The sequence below is a fragment of the Triturus cristatus genome, chromosome 4_1, assembly GCF_964204655.1.
Source record: "Triturus cristatus chromosome 4_1, aTriCri1.1, whole genome shotgun sequence".
Taxonomy (NCBI): Eukaryota; Metazoa; Chordata; class Amphibia; order Caudata; family Salamandridae; genus Triturus; species Triturus cristatus.
Window position 1 is genome coordinate 557,684,735 of NC_140585.1, and position 19,589 is coordinate 557,704,323.

The window sequence follows — 19,589 nt, forward strand, 5'->3', positions numbered from 1 at the left end:
ACCTCTCTGCCAAATTTCAAGTAACTCTGTTCAGCCGTTCGGGCTGTAGCTCTGTCTAAAGGTCCTATGGAAAAATGCATGGGAAAAACGCGTTTTGGGACCCCCCTTTTATCTCAGCCCCCGCTTGACGAATCCCCCCGAGACTTTCAGGGTAGGAGCGGAGCGTAGCGCCCCACCTATTTTGAAAATTTCGCGAGGATTCGTCGACCGGCGCCAAAGTTATTCCAAATAGAATGTTGCGGATTTCCTATGGAAATAGGGTCCTAACTATAACTATCTACTGGCGACCGCCAGTAGATAATATATATATATATATATATATATATATATATATATATATATATATATATATATATATATATATATATATATATATATATATATATATATATATATATAATAAAAAAAATCTCCAGTTTTCCAATGTTGTTTTCCCTGCATTTTATCTTCTACCCGTGGTAGGCCACTGTTTATGCGGGGAAAGATCCTAACTGAGAAAAAAACAGTTGTCCATTAAAACACTCAATAGAGAATGCACAATCCATGTCTCTCATTTTTCGTGTTTGGTCTTGTTAAGCCAAACCAAACTACTGTGATTCCTTTTGACTGAGCTCCATGGACAAGTTGTTTCACAACTATAAGCTATTTGTTGGCACATTGATATCTGAAGATTTTTCCTATTTCGTCTTGGCCACTGCTTTATTCGCTGTGACAGTATATGGTTGCAAGTCTAAATTTCTAGCTCTTTCCGAGCCAAAACAATATTTGGCTATCGTCTAAGATGCCGACATTGGTTGTAGAACTCCCATATTAAATTCATGTGCTATTTCACTTAGTTTGACTATGGTACAAAGTTTGATTTTTTTCAGGATTGGTGGTGGAAATATGATTTTGGTGATAATACATTGGGTATCCTCTGCCTTCAATGGGTCATTTTTCCATGCTGTAACTTCAGTCCAGTGCCCCAAATGTTTTGTTCAATTCACTGGTTTCTTTCCAAGGCTATGATTATCGTTAAGACTTTTTCTTTACCATTCAAGACACTCATCGCCTTTATTAAACATTTGTCTGACCAACTGGGGGGGGGGGGGATCTCTCAAGCTTCCTGTAGTCAATACATTTGATAGCTTTACAGATGCACAACAAAACTTTGGAACAGTCCTCCAGGACATAAGGCTCGTTCCGGAATTCTGTGCTGCCAGCTTTACATACTCTCCACAATACCTTCGTTTAGTTTAGGAAAAATGTTTAAAGCTCGTCTTGCTCCAACTCTGGACTAATTCATTGGGTGAAGCTTAGTCGCTGTTTCAGGTTTTTTTTTATGGCACTGCCCGGTTTTATTTTGTGTGTGTGAACGTAGTTTCTTTCATGATTACATATGTTCTGATAATTGTAAAGTTTAACTTTTATGTGGTCTCTAAATGTGTCCAATAGAAATAAGAACTGTTTCATCATGCTTTCACTTGAGGAAAACAGTGCGAGCCTGAACAGATCACTTATCACTGCTTAACAATAGTTGAAATGTCGGAATTAGGTGGAACGTTTTCTTAGCCTGTGAGAGGCTATATGAAGTTCTTTCACATTGCTGTGATACTTAAACATCTCCATTTTCAATGCCATGCACTCAATCAAAATTCTTGAAGTCCTATGATTTGTGAAACAATTTTAGCCTCTTCAAATGTTTTTTTCTTTACTTAAGAGGTACTGTATGTTTGAATAAAGATTTGTTTTGATTCTTATATGGTGATGTTTTGTTTTCTTCATAACAGGATAATTTGTATATCGAAACAACGATGTCTGGGAACATGGAAGGTATGATTTTACTTTTCTTTTTCATATGACCGCAATATGCATTTGAAGAAAAAGGTCCAGGAACCGCACACAGCATTTGCACCATCTAATGTTTGTGTCTTGAGAACCATTTCTTGTTGTGCTGTTTGCAACATCTCCTTGTGGGTACCTTGTGGCCTAAGGTCAGTAGGAAAAGCGGTAAAGATGAAGGCAGTGGAGCCAAGTATGTTGTATCAAGGATCCCTGTGTCTGACTGTTTTTTAATATATATATCTGATACACATCAGCTGTTCAAACTATTGTCTCAACAGTTCTATTTTTAAGAGGGCAAACCTCATGGAAAGGTTTAGTAGAGTTGTCCCCAGAGTGGGCCATGTGAGTTATAATAGTTATCATTGGATTACCCAATGTCAATCTTTGGCCTCAAAGTTAATCTTGAAGTTCTGGAAAGTTTGCCTGCCAACATTATCTACATCCAGAAAGTGTCTGTTAATGGAATACTTGTGACTCAATAGAGAGAAACGGGTGACAGCAAAACCATGGTGGAACGCAGGCTTTTGTCCCCACAACTTCATATGCACTGGATCTTTCAGGTCCCCAGTGAGGTCAATTACAGAGCCACATTATTGGTCGCAGTGTAGTTTAGGCGGCAGGGGGCTTGGGAAATTGTCTCTGACCAGAAGACCGAAATTAGATGTGCTCAGCCTCCGTCACTTTATTGGGAATTAATCTGCAGATTTCTAAATGGGTGCACTCTAGAGTCAATACATGCTGTGAAGTTTGTACTACCTGAGTGGGATTCTGTGGATACCAATCTCCAGATAACAATTCAGAGGCGCTTTTGGGCTTGCTGATCCTTGAATGATGGACAAGTCACTCCATTAAAAACACAGAGGGTGCAGATAGCTGCTGAGACCTACCATGCTGTAATGAGGATAAATTTAAACTAATCTGAGGAACAAGAGAACCTGATTCTGCTCAGGCAATCTTTACTGGGGCGATCCATGAGCCTGAAGGGGCTATCTTGAACTAAATAAGCTGATGCAGTTGCAGAGACCTATCAAACACACTTGGCAAAAGTCAGAAGGTGTGCCCTATTCTTAAAGGTCTTTGAGAAGTTGAAGCACAAGATAATAGACAACACAATAGAAAGTTCAACTTTACTGGAAGAATTGTGTTATATACAGCAAACAATCGGTCACTGTGCATGGGTAGTTCTATAGGAGTTCTTATTGGAGTTGGATTATTACACCCCCCTGGTTCAGCCGCTTAGCAAAACTAATTCCAGTGATACTTTGCTGGCACGTTTATTTTTCTAGCTCCAGTCTAGAGGAAAGATCAGAAATCTGTTCAGCTGTATTAGCTTCAGGGCATAGACATGGCAGTATGCCAAAGTTAGGACACCCTAATTCCACTGCCACTTTTGGGAATATCTTTTGAAATGTTGTACATTGTCAGTGCCCTGCAGCCCACCTCAGGAAACCAGTTCATCATGGTGATTGTGTTCAAGTAACTGTTAGCCTGCTGCTGTTTTTCAGAGGCCTGTCGTGACAACTGTAGTGGTCATGATCATATTGGTTATTTGTAGTGTAGAAGGATTTCTCAAGGGGTAATGTCTATATATTTATTTTATTTATTGAATTTTGTATAGCGGGACCATTTATAAATAGCACAACATATACTCTTTAAACAGATAAAACTGGATACATTAAACAGAAAGACCTTAAATATTCATCTGTTAATTGATTTGAGTAGCAGCTAATGATGGAGACTCCTCTGTAAAGCCTTAATGACCTATTTTGACACATTTAGAATAAGCACATATAAAAGATGAAACTCTTCTACAAAAGCTAAAACACAGTATTAGCAGCAGGACATCAAGGTAGCAGCATAAAGGAAATGATACCTAAGAAGGATACAACTTTAAAACTATTATATACATATTTTGCACATCTGATCCACATTGCCATCAGGAGCTTAGCCAGGCAGAATACCACAATCGGGCTTGCGTCTGTCTGCAACATTCTGAACGCCGCCTGGTGCTTCCTGATTCCCAGCTTTCTACAAAGGGGGCAATCCATTTGACTCGACTGTTTATAAAAAGGACATAAGAACAGTATATGGTTGAGCAACTCTGGACCCCCCTCGACAACATGTCCAAGACTCATAAACAGTATCCATTTCTTTGTACCACTTCCCGGTAAATGTTTTTACAGGTGGTGATCCATATCTAAATTGTAGATAAAGTTTCCCTGACAGTGGGGAAACGATTTCATCAATGGTATTCTCATACAGTGGCATACATTTAAAATCAATAAAAGTAGCAGACAATGAACCCGTACATTTCAAAATATTGTCCACTGCAACACATTTCCAAAAAGTAGCTCTAATACTAGACTTTGGGATTGAGCACAAAGTCTCGAAAGGCTTAACCGCTGGAGAAGAGCCTTTACAGTGCGGAGCCATCAGATCTTTCTTACACATTCCGGAGTCATGCGGTCTCCAAGTCCACCCCTTTAAGATTTTAGAACTGCTGTAGATCCAAGCCAAAACATAAGGAGTCTGTACCCAATAGTATGAGTAATTTTCTTCTGTGCCAAATGTAGATAGAGGGTAGTCAATGGGGTACTCGCTGGTAGCTTTAGTAAGGATCTCGGGAATTTATGCTCTAATGCAGACAAGCTATAGGTTTTTATACTACCCCATAGCTCCACACCATGTAAGACTGACCCTAAAGCCTTAACATTGTAAATGTCTAGTGCAGGGGCCACACTTCTAGATATAGTTTTTCTATGAATGTTTGCTATATTTGCAGTGTGTTGTACCAAGGACAACTGTGCCCTTTCCACTTGTGGAAACCAATGTGAGGAGTTGGCCTGATATATGATGTCACTAATTCTAGTGTACACCCTGTATCAGTCCAAACAACCCTTATGGTGATTGGTTGTAAAGTCAACCTTATAGACCAGCTATCCTAGTGGTAGCATGGACAAGGGCAGTCTTAGGCTAAACTCTGAATGGCATGTGAAGCCAGCTGTTATACCATTTTTAACCCCTTGAATACCAAATGAAAGTGTATTTATTCTAGTCAAACCCTCAGCACTCTTTATGAGATTCGAGGTAAGTACAACAGTCTTATTCAAGCATACATTAAGTCACACAGGTAAGTAATACAGTTAGGCCCTAGGGGCCACGTAAACCATATACTAAGTAAGTGGTATAAGGACCACTGTCACGGAAATAGGGTAGGCCTAGGGAATCGCTGGGGCTACACTATACTACCCAAGGTTAGGAAGTGGGAGGCCCACGGGATTCAAGTGCAGAGTGGAAACACTCACGCATGATGCGTATAATCGATAGAAATAGTACAGTTCAGAATTAATAAGATTTAGGACACTTCTGGAGTAGCTAGGAAGTCGAGACTTGAGAACTAGACACTAGGATAGTCAATACCCTGATGAGCACCGGAGTACCCAAGTTACCTAGCCCACGGGCTGCGGGTGCATAGGTGTGAACTTGCGTCGGGTTTCGTCGTCGACTCCTATGGATGCCTGAAGGAAAGATGCTGACAGGCAGTCGGTGAAGAGTGTCCGGTGGATCCCAAGGCCGGGATCAAGAAGGAAGGATACCTGCAAGCAGAAGGGACAGAGTCTGGGTCACTAGCCAGTGACCACGTGGAACCAGGAAGAAACCAGGCGATGTCGGGAGATTGCAGGTGAAGAGGTGAAGCTTGTCGCAGCAGCCACGGGTACCAGGAGACGTCGAAGACGACCAGGATCACGAGGCGAGCTGTCCCATGAAGGCTCGTGCTGTCGGCGGCGTCTAAGTCGAACTAGGACTCACCAAGCCTTGGCAAGCGGAACCCACGAAGAATGGAGGACTTGCTTCTGGTGCAGACCAGGAAGGTCTGGGGTGCTTCTCTATTACAGAGGAGCGGGAGCCAGTCTGGAGGAGCCAAACCAGCAGTAGAAAATCGAAGGTGTGTCGTCGCAAAGGTTACTAGCCAACGGGCAAGCAACCGGACAGACGCGGCAATCAGGAAAATGCAGAAGGGCCCCATGCAGGACTCGTGGAGTGTGGGGGGCTGATCTTCGGTGCAGATGGTGCTTGGGGCTTCTCCATCCCCGGTGCACAACTTCGAGGGTGCCTCAGAAGCTGCGCTGGAAGATACACGCCACTTTTCCCAGGTAGCCGGTCCCACGTCTCTCGTCGCCTCCACGGATCTCAGCTCGGATGTAGATCAGGGTCGGAGAAGTCTGGAGGTCAAGGCTCTGGTCAGGCTCTGCAGTCGGTCCCTCGTAGAACTTCAGCAAAGCAAAGGGTAAGTCTCTTGATGGTGCCTGTTCGCACAGGGTGACCACTCCTTGGCCACAAGGGAGATTCTTCAGTCTTCTTCTTTCGTCGAATGCCGAAGGTCCAGAGTTTCTGTTCAAGTTGCAGGTTCAGGATAATCTATTTTAGCAGGGCCCAACTAGCTACTAATATACTGGGCTAGTGGGCTGGGCTACCTGCAAGGTCCCTCCTATGGGTGGGACCAGGAAGGGGAGTGGCTACACCCCCTTTCCTTTGTCCAGTTTCGCGCCAGAGCTGGGGCCCCAGCACCGGTTTGAACTGGACTATGCATGGAGCACCTTGTGTGCCCCAGGCATGTCTCATTCCTTTCAGCCCTCCCTGCCCCAATACACTAAAGTCTGTCTGGGGAGGTGCTAGCACCTCCCCAAGCAGGAAACCTATTGTCCAGGCCTCCCTGGCTGGGAGGGCTCCCAGCAGCAGGAGGTCAGACTCGTGTCTGTGGCAGCAGCATCCATTTTGTGATGCTGAGGCTTTGGTGAGAGTTAAACAGCAAAGTAGGATTTTAACATGTCTCTCCCTCTAGGAGGGAGGAATAACATCCTCATTACCAGAAATGGGATGGGGGTATTATTCCAAAGTGTTAGACACCTTACACGACATGTTTTGATAAAGCCAAACCATAGTTACCATAACCGTTTAAGATTATAAGGTACTTTAAGAGTATATGGTAGGCTATATCATAGAACAGCTATAAGGACATGGTTCCGAAAGCTGCAGACAGGCTCAGCTCATGCTAGAGCACCATCTCACAGGTTACCAAGCACTCTGCCTCCAGGATTGTTAAGGCCTGCCATAGGAGTGGCTGATAGGTACACATGTGTCTATATATAAGGGTAGATATAGGTATACTATATCTAAGCAAGGGGTGATTACACGACCTTGCCCCAGCTGAGTGATCAGCCAGTTGTCTGATTGGAAGGCCAGACCAGGGGTGGCATAATACATGCTGCAGCCCCTGGGAGGCCTAGGGTACACCTATGCCCTGGGTACCTAGGGTACACTGTACAGGGTCCAATAAGGTGATCCTTACCAATTGGGTATGTACCTAGGGTACATGGAGTCCATTTTAAAGAGAGAGCAGACAGCCTGAGACCCTGAATGGCAGGATCTCAGGCCAACTAAGTCGAAAAACCAGCTAGACACTAGGCAAAAAGTTGGGGGTAACCATAGTCAGATATCCACCTTCCTACAACCAACATAGATTTTTCGTGAGTTTTGATGCCTAGATAGCCCAATAAGGCCACTGCTTCTTAGGGGGTGTCACCCACCAGCATCTGTCTCTTGCAGTGGGGCATAATCTGTGAAGAAAAAATCATACATTTGGTCTTGGAGCAAATGAGCTCCAAGCCCTGCTCAAGTCAGAACTGAAAATCATTCAAAAGCTGCTAGTGTTCCTGCGGTGATTTAGAGATTAGCAGAGTATCACCTGTAAAATGGTGTGGGGGCCCTTCCCTCCTATTTTGGGTGCATCGCATCCATCCTTATTCAGAAACTCAATTACACCATTAATATATAAACAGCGTTGGTGCCAAAACCCAGCCCTGTTTTCCCCCCTCGAACTATGTGGATGGGTTCAGTCATTGCTCCTTCCTCCACCCCATCTCGCTTGGGCCATAGTATCTGCATGTAACCTCACCAAAATGTATAGGAGAGGAACGGGAACACTCATTTCCTAGACTACTCTCCATAGCTTGTCTTGGGGGACCATACCAAAAGCCGATCGAAGATTGACAGAGGCAACATATAGTTTACCCATGTCGATGATCACCTCCTTCCAATAAATAAAAACAAACCGAAAGATCCGATCTACAGTACTCACATTGGATCTAAAACCTGCCTGCCAATCCGATAAAATACTCTCTTCACTAATCCAATCTTGGAGATGCTCCAAAACCTGCTTACAAAATATTTTTGCAAGAGACTCAATCAGGCTTTTTCGACATGCTTGATAAGCTTTCTGGTTTCGCTTTTGTCAGTGCAGCCTCATTCTCCGTGCTCTTAGTGGCAGAGTATTCTTTATGCAAACACGTTAATGGGAGAGAATTATAATTTGCATATCTGCAATTTTTAAATGTTGGGTAACAAGTATTGTTTAATTCGTGTAGTAATGCTATAGTCCAAAGGTTAACCTCCTTCCTGTATAGCGCTAGTTGTTGTCAGACCACTGGCCAATGTAATATACATGCATACAATCCCTTGCTGCACCAGCCCCACCGCTTGTAAACCTCTTCTGACATTACTGATCTGCCTTTGTTCCCAAAAGATTAATTCTACGATATAGTGATACTGAAAGGACCTTCTATCCTGCATCTGTTAAAGCCTGTAATGTCCTTTCCATGCCAGAGGTAAGTTGTGCCCTCGAGCATGAAGTTCACCTTACTAACGAAAAATGCAAGGTCTGTTAACTATCACTCCAGGTCCTTAAGTGCACCCAGGCAGGCTCCTTATTTCTATTTTCAAACATTTGACAACAGTTCGTTACTGATGTGGCTAGTTCTAATGTGGCCACCGCGAAGATCTAATGACTGATATCTTTAATATAGCGATAGATAATGCATTTCTGCCATGTGTAACCACTCCTTATTTCTGTTGCTTCCCCTACTTAATGGTAGTTTTTGTAGCAACACCTGAAGGATGTAAGTCAAGTGTTTAACTCGCTGAGACATCTTGCTTCACACTACTTATGGTTGAAGGAACAATGCCATTGCAACCCATCATTTTAGATTCTGCAACTATAGAAGCTAATCCATTTAGCACGCAAACTATCCTTAAACCAATGTTTCTAAAAAACAAAAATTGGATATTTCTCAGAGGGTTTAATACCCGCATTACGTCTGAGATAGCTCAGTTTGGCAAATTTATGAGCATCGTATTTAATAGATTTAAATCTTTTAATAAACATTAATTTAGCTAAGCATCAACATATCTATTCATCTGAAGCAGAAGCCAGAAGAGGAAGTGCACTTTAATAGACCCTGTTAACATCTGAATATTCCATGAATATCAATTCCTGAATATTCAATGGCAAACGTGTTTATGAGTTGAGGAATTTGACACTGAAACACAGTGACCTCAAACAAGACCTTAGTTTAAGAGACCATGGTTTAAGTTTTATTTCAATGAACTATGATTTTTCTTAGCCTCTATTTTTTAGTCTTATGGGATTCTTTGCTCTCTTTATTTTAGCATCCATATTTTACTAATGTTTAGCCATTCAACAGTTGATGTTGTTGCACCAATGATATTGTGTTGCATAACTAAATACTTAGAAGGTCCCAAAAGTGAGACCTATTGGCTATGCCAATTCTTGTTGCATTTGTTAATACTTTCCAATAGTGAGTCCTAGATTTAACTACGTCTATATAAGATCTAGATTTGATAGCCACAAGGAGCTCCCTTTTGGCCACTCTACAGTCGCCATTATACCATGCATCTGGCTTTGGGGAGAACTTCCCTTTCCTTCTGTCTTTGCCCAACACTTCCCTTGTCTTGTTCATTCGCTTGTCACGACTACATGCAAGCTCCTCATTTCTAGTCGCAAGAGGAAGTTTGGACAGATGCTCACAGTCTGCATTGACACTTCCCTTACAGTATCCAGAATTGCAGGTTTCCTTACTACCCAGTCTCACCTAATAGATCTTAAGTTTTTATTAGGCGAGAGTTCTCCTATAGCTCTATTTCCCTTGGTTGCATAAGCTGGAACTAATTTGACACCTAGTGTCAAGCTAAGGGCGTTATGGTCACTGTCTGTTCGGTCTGTCATTTCCATGTCCAAGATGACAGGCCAAAGCTTAACATCCGCCAAGAAATAGTTGATTCTACTACTGTGTCGACTTGCCCTGTCAGTCCGAGTGACATCTACTATTAGTGGCTCTAAGGTCAAACTTTAGTGTTAGTGCTATCAACTGACCAGCTTTAGGTGCCCACCTCACTGTTGGGAAGTCTATCTCCTGTATGCCACAGTGGTTATCCAGTTCACAGGTTAGATCAAAGAGTGTAGCAACCATCTGTTCAAAGGTAGAATTATGCTCTCCTTCCACCAGAGTTAGATCCTTCCCCACGTCTTTTTAAAAGCACTTGGTCTTATTGGTTAATTATATTTGTCACCTCATTTCGGGCCACCACTCTGTTGTAAACGATATATACTTTTAGGAATAAGCCAGAGGGAAACACCAACCTAAGTGCTAAGATGTCTGAGGAGTCACTGGGCACTATATTAATTCTGCATTGGAGTACTGTTTTCACCAAGATGCCCAACCCCCTGAATGTCTACCCTGTGCAGACTTGGCCGCATTCGCACAAAAGGTTGTGTACCCACTCCTACGAAATGGTGATTAAACACCATGTTTGCTAAAATAGACATATATCGAACATATCAATAAATTGACCACACTCCAGTTCAGACAGTAGTTTAGATATTCCTGCTACATTCCATGAAGTAATTTTAATCAATGCTTCCGGCAAGAAACCATCTTCTTCAGGGACTTGAAGGAGGTTAGATCAATATTGTTATTCCTCTTATTCCTGACATCGGGGGGGGGGGGGATTGACCACCTGTAACGGTACCGGCTCTAAGGGGCAGTAGCTATAGACCCCCGAATGGTTCCCCCTATCCCTAAGGAGGGGGCTAACCACAGTTTGTATTGGGAGTGGGTATGCCAGCATGTCCTTCTTGCAAGCTCTTACACCCCTAGTAATATGGCAAGGGGCCTTGATCTCCAGTGAGGGAAAAGCCCTATTGATTCCACTGTTCCTTTCTCCAACCCCTCTGTCAACTCCAGCACACTGTGAACCTAAGAGCTCAACCGGGTCTTGAAGTTTAAGCTGTATATCTGTGCTTGCCTTGGAGATTATTCGGGCATAAACAGCCATTAGACCCTCAACTAAATCTCTGCTTACAAAAAGGACCCGCACCTTATCTTGCAAACCATGTTATGTTATGTTAAATAGTTTGTAAAGCGCGTGAATCACCCCCGAAGGGTTCTCTCAGCGCTGGCAGAACTGTGCGGGGGTAATGTAGCAGTGTCATTCTGAGAAAAGGGTGGTCTTTAGTATCTTTCTGAACCCAAGGTAATCGGAGCACTGTCTAAGCGGGAGGGAAAGCTGATTCCAGACCAGTGGTGCTTGGTAGGAGAAAGATCTGCCTCCTAGCCGTGCTCTCTTTATCCTCGGAATGAGTAACAGCGATATGGAGCCTGATCTCAGGTCGCGGTTGGGAATATATTGGAGGAGCCTTTCAGTCGGGTAGGAAGGGCCAGGGCCCCACAGTGCTTTATGAGTCAGACAACAGAGCTTAAACTTGACTCGTTTCCTCACCGGCAACCAATGCAGTTGCAGAAGCAGTGCGATAGAGGCAGATCTGCCTGGGGCTTTGGTGAACAGTCGTGCTGCGGTGTTTTGCACCACTTGCAGACGGCTAAGGGCAGATTCATTAGCAGCGGCCATAAGGGCGTTGCAGTAATCCAGTTTATTTAATACCAGAGCCTGAACAAGTGTCTTGCGAAAAGAGTCCGGGAGATAGGGAAGAGCTTTCCTCAAAAGGCGCAATGTAAAGAAGCATGCACTGACAGTGTGAGAAACGTGATCCTTCATAGACATGGCCTGATCAAAGCGAACACCAAGGTTTTTTACTGTAGGTTTAGGCAACGGAGCGGGGCCCAGCTCAGTTGGCCACCAAGTTGGTGACCACATGATGGGGGCATCTCCATAGAGGATGATCTCCGTTTTGCTGGCATTCAGCTGCAAGAAATTTCCACTCATCCACTCCGAAATGGCCAGCATACCTTGGGAGAAACCGGTTTGGGCGGTCAGAGAAGAATTATCAAAAGGGAAGATGAGTTGGGTATCATCCGCATAAGATATGGGGATGAACCCAAGGGATCTTAGGAGAGGAGCAAGGGGGGCCACATAGATGTTGAACAACGTAGGGCTCAAACAAGAGCCCTGTGGCACACCCTTGGTCAGACATTCGGTGGTGGAGCGAAAAGGGCCAAGGTTCAGGGTTTGTGTGCGGTTAGTAAGGAAGCTAGTTACCCAACTAAGCGCGTTACCCCCTAGTCCTGCCCCTCTTAATCTTTCGAGCAAGGTCAGATGGTCAACCGTATCGAAAGCGGCGGAGAGATCTAAAAGGATCAAGATGGCAGATTGTCCCTGATCGAGCGTCCGTCTGATGCAATCGATAACAGCTACCAGGGCAGTCTCGGTGCTGTAGTTTGAGCGGAACCCTGATTGGGACGGGTCCAGGTAGCCAGTCGCTTCGATATGGTTCGAGATATGTTTGTTCACATATTTCTCGAGGACCTTGCTCAAATAAGGGAGGAGGGAGATAGGGCGAAGGTTGGCAAGGTCATCCATAGGAAGCTTGTTATTTTTACGCAGTGGGATGACCTGTGCAGCTTTCCAGTAGAGGGGAACTAGCCCCTTACTTAAAGAGGAGTTAAAAAGCAGGCTGACAGGGTCTGCAAGTGCATAAGCAAGAGACGTCACTATTCTTGCAGGCATAACATCTAAGGGATAGCCAGATTTAACATTGCACAATAATGTGGCATCCTGTGAAAGGGGAGGAAGGGTCAGCAAGGATGTGTGTTTGACAGTAGGGGATTTCACAGTGTCATCGGACAGTGAGGTGTGGCAAGTTTTAGAGAATTTGTCATAGATGGTATAAATTTTTTGTATGAGAAAAGAGCTGATTTTATTGCAGAGAGACTGGGAATGATTATTGACCAAATCACAAGCTTTCGGAGAAGTGAAGTCTTGCAAAATTTGGTGGAGGATTTTAGGCGCATTACCTGCTAGCCTTAATTGTGAAGCTATATATGTTCTACGAGCTTGTTTAATTTCTTTATGATAAAGAGTTAGCACGGCTCTAAAGTTTGCTTTATCGGTGTCTTGGTGGGTACGTCGCCACTTTCGTTTCAGATTTTTGCATCGGCTTTTCGTTGTACGTAGTTCCGGGGTTAACCAGACCGCCAAAGTGTTCCTAGGGGCTTTAGAACATATCTTTACAGGGGCGATAGAATTGATGGCCGCTAAAACAGTAGTGTTAAAAAGGGTGAGATTATCTTCAATATTGTTGGTCGGGGGATACCTTGGAGGAATAAAAGCTAATGAGAAAGACTCTGGATTGATTTTAGACCATTATCTATAGGAGAATCGGATGTGTGCTGCCGTAGAAGAGGGCGTAAAAGGGTACTGCACTTGAAAACTAATAAGAGCATGATCAGTCCAGCACATAGGGTGAGGGGCTTTACAGATTAGCCGGTCAGTGTTAGAAAAAATGATGTCTATAGTATGACCAGCCGTGTGTGTGGGACCCTCATTTTTTTTGGTAAGGTGCAGTGTGGAAAGATCAGAAACAAAGGCTGATATTTCGGGAAGCGAAAGATTGTCGCTATGTATATTAAAATCACCTAATAATAGGAAGTTCTTAGAAGCAATCACATGGGGGGCTATTAATTCCATTAATTGAGAAGAGAAATCCTTTAGGAGTTGCAATCCTCTCTGCTTTAATAATGTCACTCCTAATAATTGAAGAACAGTCTCTAATCTCACGAAACCAGTCGATAACTTTATTTACTAGGGAATTATTATCTTCTCTAGAACCAGAAGACAGCCTGGGGACATGGACAAGGTATACCACTGCCATAGATTCCCCTCTCTTCCTGGGAGTAAAAATACCTTTTTAGGTCCACCCAGGTCTATCCCGGGGGATTTCCACATGGCCCCTGTGTCCACCAACCCTGCCCTGAGTCACAAGCACTTCTTTCTCATTCTGTCTCCCGCTGCGTGAGGTATATCGTGTGCACACCCTTTCCACATTGGGATCCAAGCAATGATAAACCATATGCGAATCAGAGGGTGGCTGGGCAAGAGTGTTCACTAATGGATAACTTGGAGCAGCTAAAGTAAATAAATTGCTGGTGTTCCCATGCTTGGAATAGAGCCCCACCCTCTCCATCGGGACAGCAACACACCTGTACTTTGCTGTTGCCCTCTCCAAGATTCTCCAGTGCCCTGAGGAGTATCTTAACCTGATCTCTCAGCTCTTCAATAACCCCATCAAGCTCTATAACATTCAAATGATCCCAGGGTTCATAGAGGTTGGCCTCTCGTCGTGGTGCCTTTTTAATTTCAGTATCGTCTATAGATTAAATTGAGTATTGATTACTGCACTTTACTCCAGGCATACCCTGTATTGCTGGTGGTTTTTGAGGGCTAGCAGCGAGGGGTGGTTCATGAGTTTCCCTGAGCACGGGCAAACATGGGTGTCTGTGATTTTTTTTCTTCTTTTTTTTTTCCCTAAATTTATTTGCCCCTCATCAGTCCACCCCAAACATGGGTGTCTGTGATTTTTTTTCTTCTTTTTTTTCCCTAAATTTATTTGCCCCTCATCAGTCCACCCCTAATCCCTCCCCCCCCCTCCAAAACATTTTGTGTACCGCTTTTGCTGGCTTACTGGTAGGGGCCATTGGGCTAGACTTGGTCGGCATAGGGTTAGAATTAATATCACATTCTAGTAATAGAGTATCTTATCTATTACACCATTTTCCCCGGGCTAAGATTTGGGATTTCTTCACCTTTGGGGCCCTGGGTGCACCATCTTCTGCCTTGCGTTTACACATCTCACCAATAGGCTTTCAGCACCAGCAAGGACCTCCTGCCGACGAAAGTAAAATGATTAACTTTTGTTCAAAACCCAAGCAGATGCTGGCCATCCTTTAATAAAAAGTACCTGGTTAAGTTGAGCTGAAGAGCAGCAGTCCATTGCAAGACAATGGCTGCGAAGCAAAACCAAAGGGGGTGACCCTGCCCTGCTTCTTCCTGGCACTGATGGGCACAGGATTGGCCCGCCTTGGCGCGGCCCGAACGCATCCCGCGCTGCAGGGGTTTGAGGCAGCGCTATAAGCGCGGTCACCATGCCTCCCCCTGAACAGCTGCACCTGATTTGTGGTCCAATGCAGCCAGGGTCAGGGAGTCTCACCAGGGTGTGATGTAGACAAAAGATGCGGGCCACAGTAGAATGGCGTCCTGCGCAATGGTGTTTGAGGCAGCACTATGAGGGCGTTCACCACTCCTCTCCCAGAGCAGCTGTGGCTGAGTTGCGGTCCGATTCACCCTGGGGCAGGGAGTCCCACCAGGGTGTGATGTAGACAAAAGATGTGGCCTCCAACAGAATGGCGCTTTACAGACTTAGCATGGAAGTAGTTACATGAGTTACATATGGAGAAAATAAAAATACATATTAACAGTATATAAAAGAAGTATACAATAGACAGTAGTATATGGGAATGATAGCGCAAACCAGATCTGGAGGTATCAGAGTGCTTTACAGAGTTTCCATAGCTGCAATTACACAAGATACATATGGAGTAAATAAAAATACATATAATCATTATATAAGAGAGGTATACGCTAGACAGTAGGATGTGTGGGCAATATAGTTCTGAGGTAGTTATGGTAGGGTGTTGCAAAGGTGGGGAGAGTAGAGTTGCAGTTTTACCCCTGAGGTACTGATGCTCAGATTTATTTGGAGGGTATGGAGTAAGGTCAACAGGTCAGTCAAATGGTTTAGGTGGAAGGGTGTAGGTTTTTATTGAGAAGAAGCTGTTTAAGTTTCTTCCTGAAGTGAAGGAGTGATTGGTTGCCACGCAGATCATGAGGCAGAAAGTTCCAGTTTCTGGGAGCGTTCCTGGAAAAAGAGCAGGTGCGAGCTATTTCTTTCTTAAATTTGGGTAGAATCAATAGAAGACTGTTGGAGCTTCTAAGGGGTCTCTTTTGGGCGGCTTGTGATAGTTTGTTTGCAAGGTAGACTGGTTTTCCGTGTTGAGAGCTTTGTGGGTTATGCAGGCAGTTTTGATAATACATCTTGCCTTTATTGGTAGCCAGTTGAGTTTCTTGAGGGTGGGAGTGATGTGCCCAAAGCGGCTCTCCCCCCCCGACAATAGTCTGGCCGCTGCTTGGTGTGTAGCTTTCAAAGGAGGACTGAGGATTGCACCAGTCTTTAGGTTTTTGATATATAGATATATAGATATATATATTTTTTTTAAGTTGCTTCAGCGTGTAGAAGGCCCTTTTTAGATGGGGCATTAATATGCTCTTTCATGTTCCTGTCAAGTGTAATCCCCAGAGATTTGACAGAGTTGGAGATGGATAGTTTGCAGTTTAAGGCAGTGAGGTTATCGAGCCAGATATCTACGGGAAATGACTTCTCTTTTGGTTGGATGAAGAGGAGTTCAATTTTGATGGGGTTGAGCTGAAGATGGTTGTTGGTCAGCCAGGACTGAAACATTGAGAGAGTGCCGTTTAGGTGCAGAATGTCTTTAACTGACAAACTTTTTATGTAGAGTTGAGTGTCATCTGCATATGCTACAAATTATAAAACACTGGTATGTTGCCACTATCTCTTTGTGTAACACCGTGGAGATGGACAGTAACCCACAATGTACCTCAAAGGAACTCTTGGTGCACCACTCCCATCACAGTCCAGGTCCCGGACCTTGCATTGTAAAGGGTAGGCCTAGGCCTCTGTGCTCAGGCTAGACTAGCATAAGGAGGTGATACAGTCCTATATTGACAGCATGCTTAAATTACTTGTTTGAATCAATACTCAGGATCAGGGGGATCACCTCCATATTATGCTGAAACAGGAATCGCAAATTGCTTATATTTGCATAATGCCATGGCCAAAATAAGTCTGAATACCCATTTCATACCCAGCTGGTCTCTTGTGGCGGAGATACAGGCCCGTTTACCATTTAGGGGCGTTCTATGTCCTAACAATGTTGATTTTGTTTAAATTGACCTTTTGTAACCACTGAGTGATTTTGATGTACGGAAATTACTTTTGGACCCCTTTTAATTGTTTTTACTCAATACCGTTTTCTACATTTTACCATGTTTCCCTGTTGTTTGACCTACATACTATATCATATATTGCATTATCTTGTTCCTTCATTAGTTTAGAACTTTTTAAGTTCTGTATGTTTTAACTATATTACTTTGTTAGCAGTGGAATACTCACACTTGCTCTGTGGACAATTTACCGCTTAAACTGAGCTTTAGATGATGAGTCAAGGTTCTTCCTAAAGAAACTAGATTGGGTTGTTTGGGCCGAGTGGAAGGTCAGTCATAGCTCACATCAAGACTATAGCCTCAGTTCTTTAGTAGCCTGATCGCCAGCCTGCAATTCTTACATGGGGGCCATAAAGAAGCTTTTATAACTGTTTCCCATTTCTGTTGCTTATTCGACTTACTGTTTCCTTCCAGATTCTGACTTGGATTTATTGACATCATTATTAGAAGAGAGCGAGGGTCCCCAAGACCAAGATTCTGTCAGTGGAAGCGATCCGCCCGCTGATGCAAATGGCCAGCCTGATGAATTTGATGACCTGTTTGATGCGGACGAGGATGGCTCCTACACAGAGGAAGATATTGATGCTGGTGATGAAAAGTTGTGTAATATACAGGAAGATGTGACCACTCTTTTTGGGGATTTTGAAGATCTAGAGCATGAGGAGGAAGGAGATTCTTTACAAAATGTCGCTGAAAGAAATGCAATCCCCTTACCAACATCTCCTCACGAGAAAACCAAGCAAGATCTGGAAGGTATTTTGTTTTTCTTCATTCATGCACTTAAGTCCCCAGCAATTCTGATGAAGTGTGAAAGTTCACCTTTGCCTTTTTAGCTAGTATTGGTTTCTTCTATCCAAGGGAATGGCACTGGCAGATTCTATGTGTTTATAACTGTGTGTGTGTGTGTAAGTGCGTTTATAATTTCATGACCAGTAATTCAGTACTTTGCATACAAACATTAATGCTGTACATTACATTTTGTATACACAATGTTTTTGTACATCTAAGACCTATACTTGGTAAGAGTGTGCTTTGCATTAAGCCAGGCTTCTTCTCAACACTCAAGTTACTGCATCTGAGTGGGCAGTTGACCCTTCCTTTTGAGCACTTGCTGCACACTTCTAAGACGTCTGTCAGACTTCTCTTCACGTGGAAAGATTGGACTTCTACAATCACTTAGCCCCTGAGCACCCCAAACATAGCACACGTCTGAGTTTAGAGAGTTGTATTTCCATTTGGTCTGGTACTTAATTTTGGGGAATATGGCTGTCCCCCTGTGTAGAGCAAGAATCGTTGAGAGCCTAGATCTCTTCTGTAACATCAAGCACCCACATGCTTAGCCATCTCAAGGTTCCTTGGGAGTTATGGTGGGTGTATCTTACATTGTAATTGTTCTTCTACTAACTAGCTTTTGGTCCAATAATGGATAGAGATAAATAAAAAAGATGGACTTGGCAGACTTATGAATTATTACAGTTGACCAATATTTCACATCTGTTTGCAACATGTTTTGTTTAATTATAGAAGAATTAAAGCGGATGCAAGAGCAAATGAAGAAATTACAGGACCAGTTGCAGTCAACAGCTCTTGGGCAGTTATCTAGAACATCTCCGGGGGCCAAGAGTAAAGCTACAGGTAAGACAGAAAATACTCCTGTTGCACTCTCTTGTACAATGCACATTTAACAGGGGCAACATTGCATTCATTGGAGCTGAGGTGAGTATATATTTATTGAGAACAACTGTATCAGCTGACATGAATATGGTGTAAAAAATATCATCTACAAAAATATTACGTTTACGTGCTTTCTATGTAAACTACAAAACTATTGTATCAAGAGTATCGTTAAAGAAAATTTCCAAAAAAGATAAAAATATAATTATTTGATCTATCACATAAGTAATTTATTTAAAATATTAAAATAGTAAACCATATAATGTAACATATTTTTAATTATATATATATATATATATATATATATGTGAGACCGGCCTCACGGCGTGGCCCTCTCCATCATCCAGCCAACCTGCAACCACCCTCAAGACACGACATCTCCGACTCCGGCCGCCCCAGCCACCCCCGATCCGCGGGCAGGCCAGAGGCCTGACAGACTCAACACCCTACCACGCATGCCCAACCGAGGGAGCGGGAACCCTCGAGCCAGACCCCGAGGCGCCAGCCCAGTCACACCTCGGGTCGCCTTCCCCGGGAGGACTCAATCGGCCACCAGGCCCCTGGGGAGCAGGCGCCTCCCCTACTGAGCGCCTGGGGTCCCTCCCAGACCCACCTGAAAAGACCAAAGAAGTGAGCGGCAGGAAATCCCGCCGAACCCCCTCCGTCACCCCAGTCCCCCCTCTGCGAGCACTCCGGACTTCAAAGGACCAGCGGAGTATAACAAGGGGTGCCGGAGAAACAAGGACAGAGAAGACCTGGAACCGTCTGAGTCTGCTGACGCTGTCGCGGCCCCTGAACGCTGAAGTCACCTGGGCCTGCTGAGTGACTCGCGGCCTCTTGCTATTGAACCATCTGAGCCCTGCGGACGAGGTCGCGGCTCCCGAACACTGAACCACCTAGGCCTGCTGAGTGACTCGCGG

The 19,589-nt window shown here is 43.9% G+C and overlaps 1 protein-coding gene across 3 annotated transcripts in view; it reads left to right on the plus strand.

Moving 5' to 3' along the window:
• Window positions 1–19,589, plus strand: part of MCM10 (minichromosome maintenance 10 replication initiation factor) — a 168,308-nt gene that overhangs the window by 26,483 nt on the left and 122,236 nt on the right. For all 3 annotated transcript variants that reach the window (XR_014981293.1, XM_085652876.1, XM_085652877.1), the window contains exons 2-4: window positions 1,770–1,812; window positions 17,410–17,748; window positions 18,520–18,630. Coding sequence is in view for 2 of the 3 variants with exons in the window: in XM_085652876.1 (XP_085509002.1) it covers window positions 1,794–1,812; window positions 17,410–17,748; window positions 18,520–18,630 (469 nt within the window). In the remaining variant the exon portion in view is untranslated. The remainder of the gene's footprint in view (window positions 1–1,769; window positions 1,813–17,409; window positions 17,749–18,519; window positions 18,631–19,589) is intronic.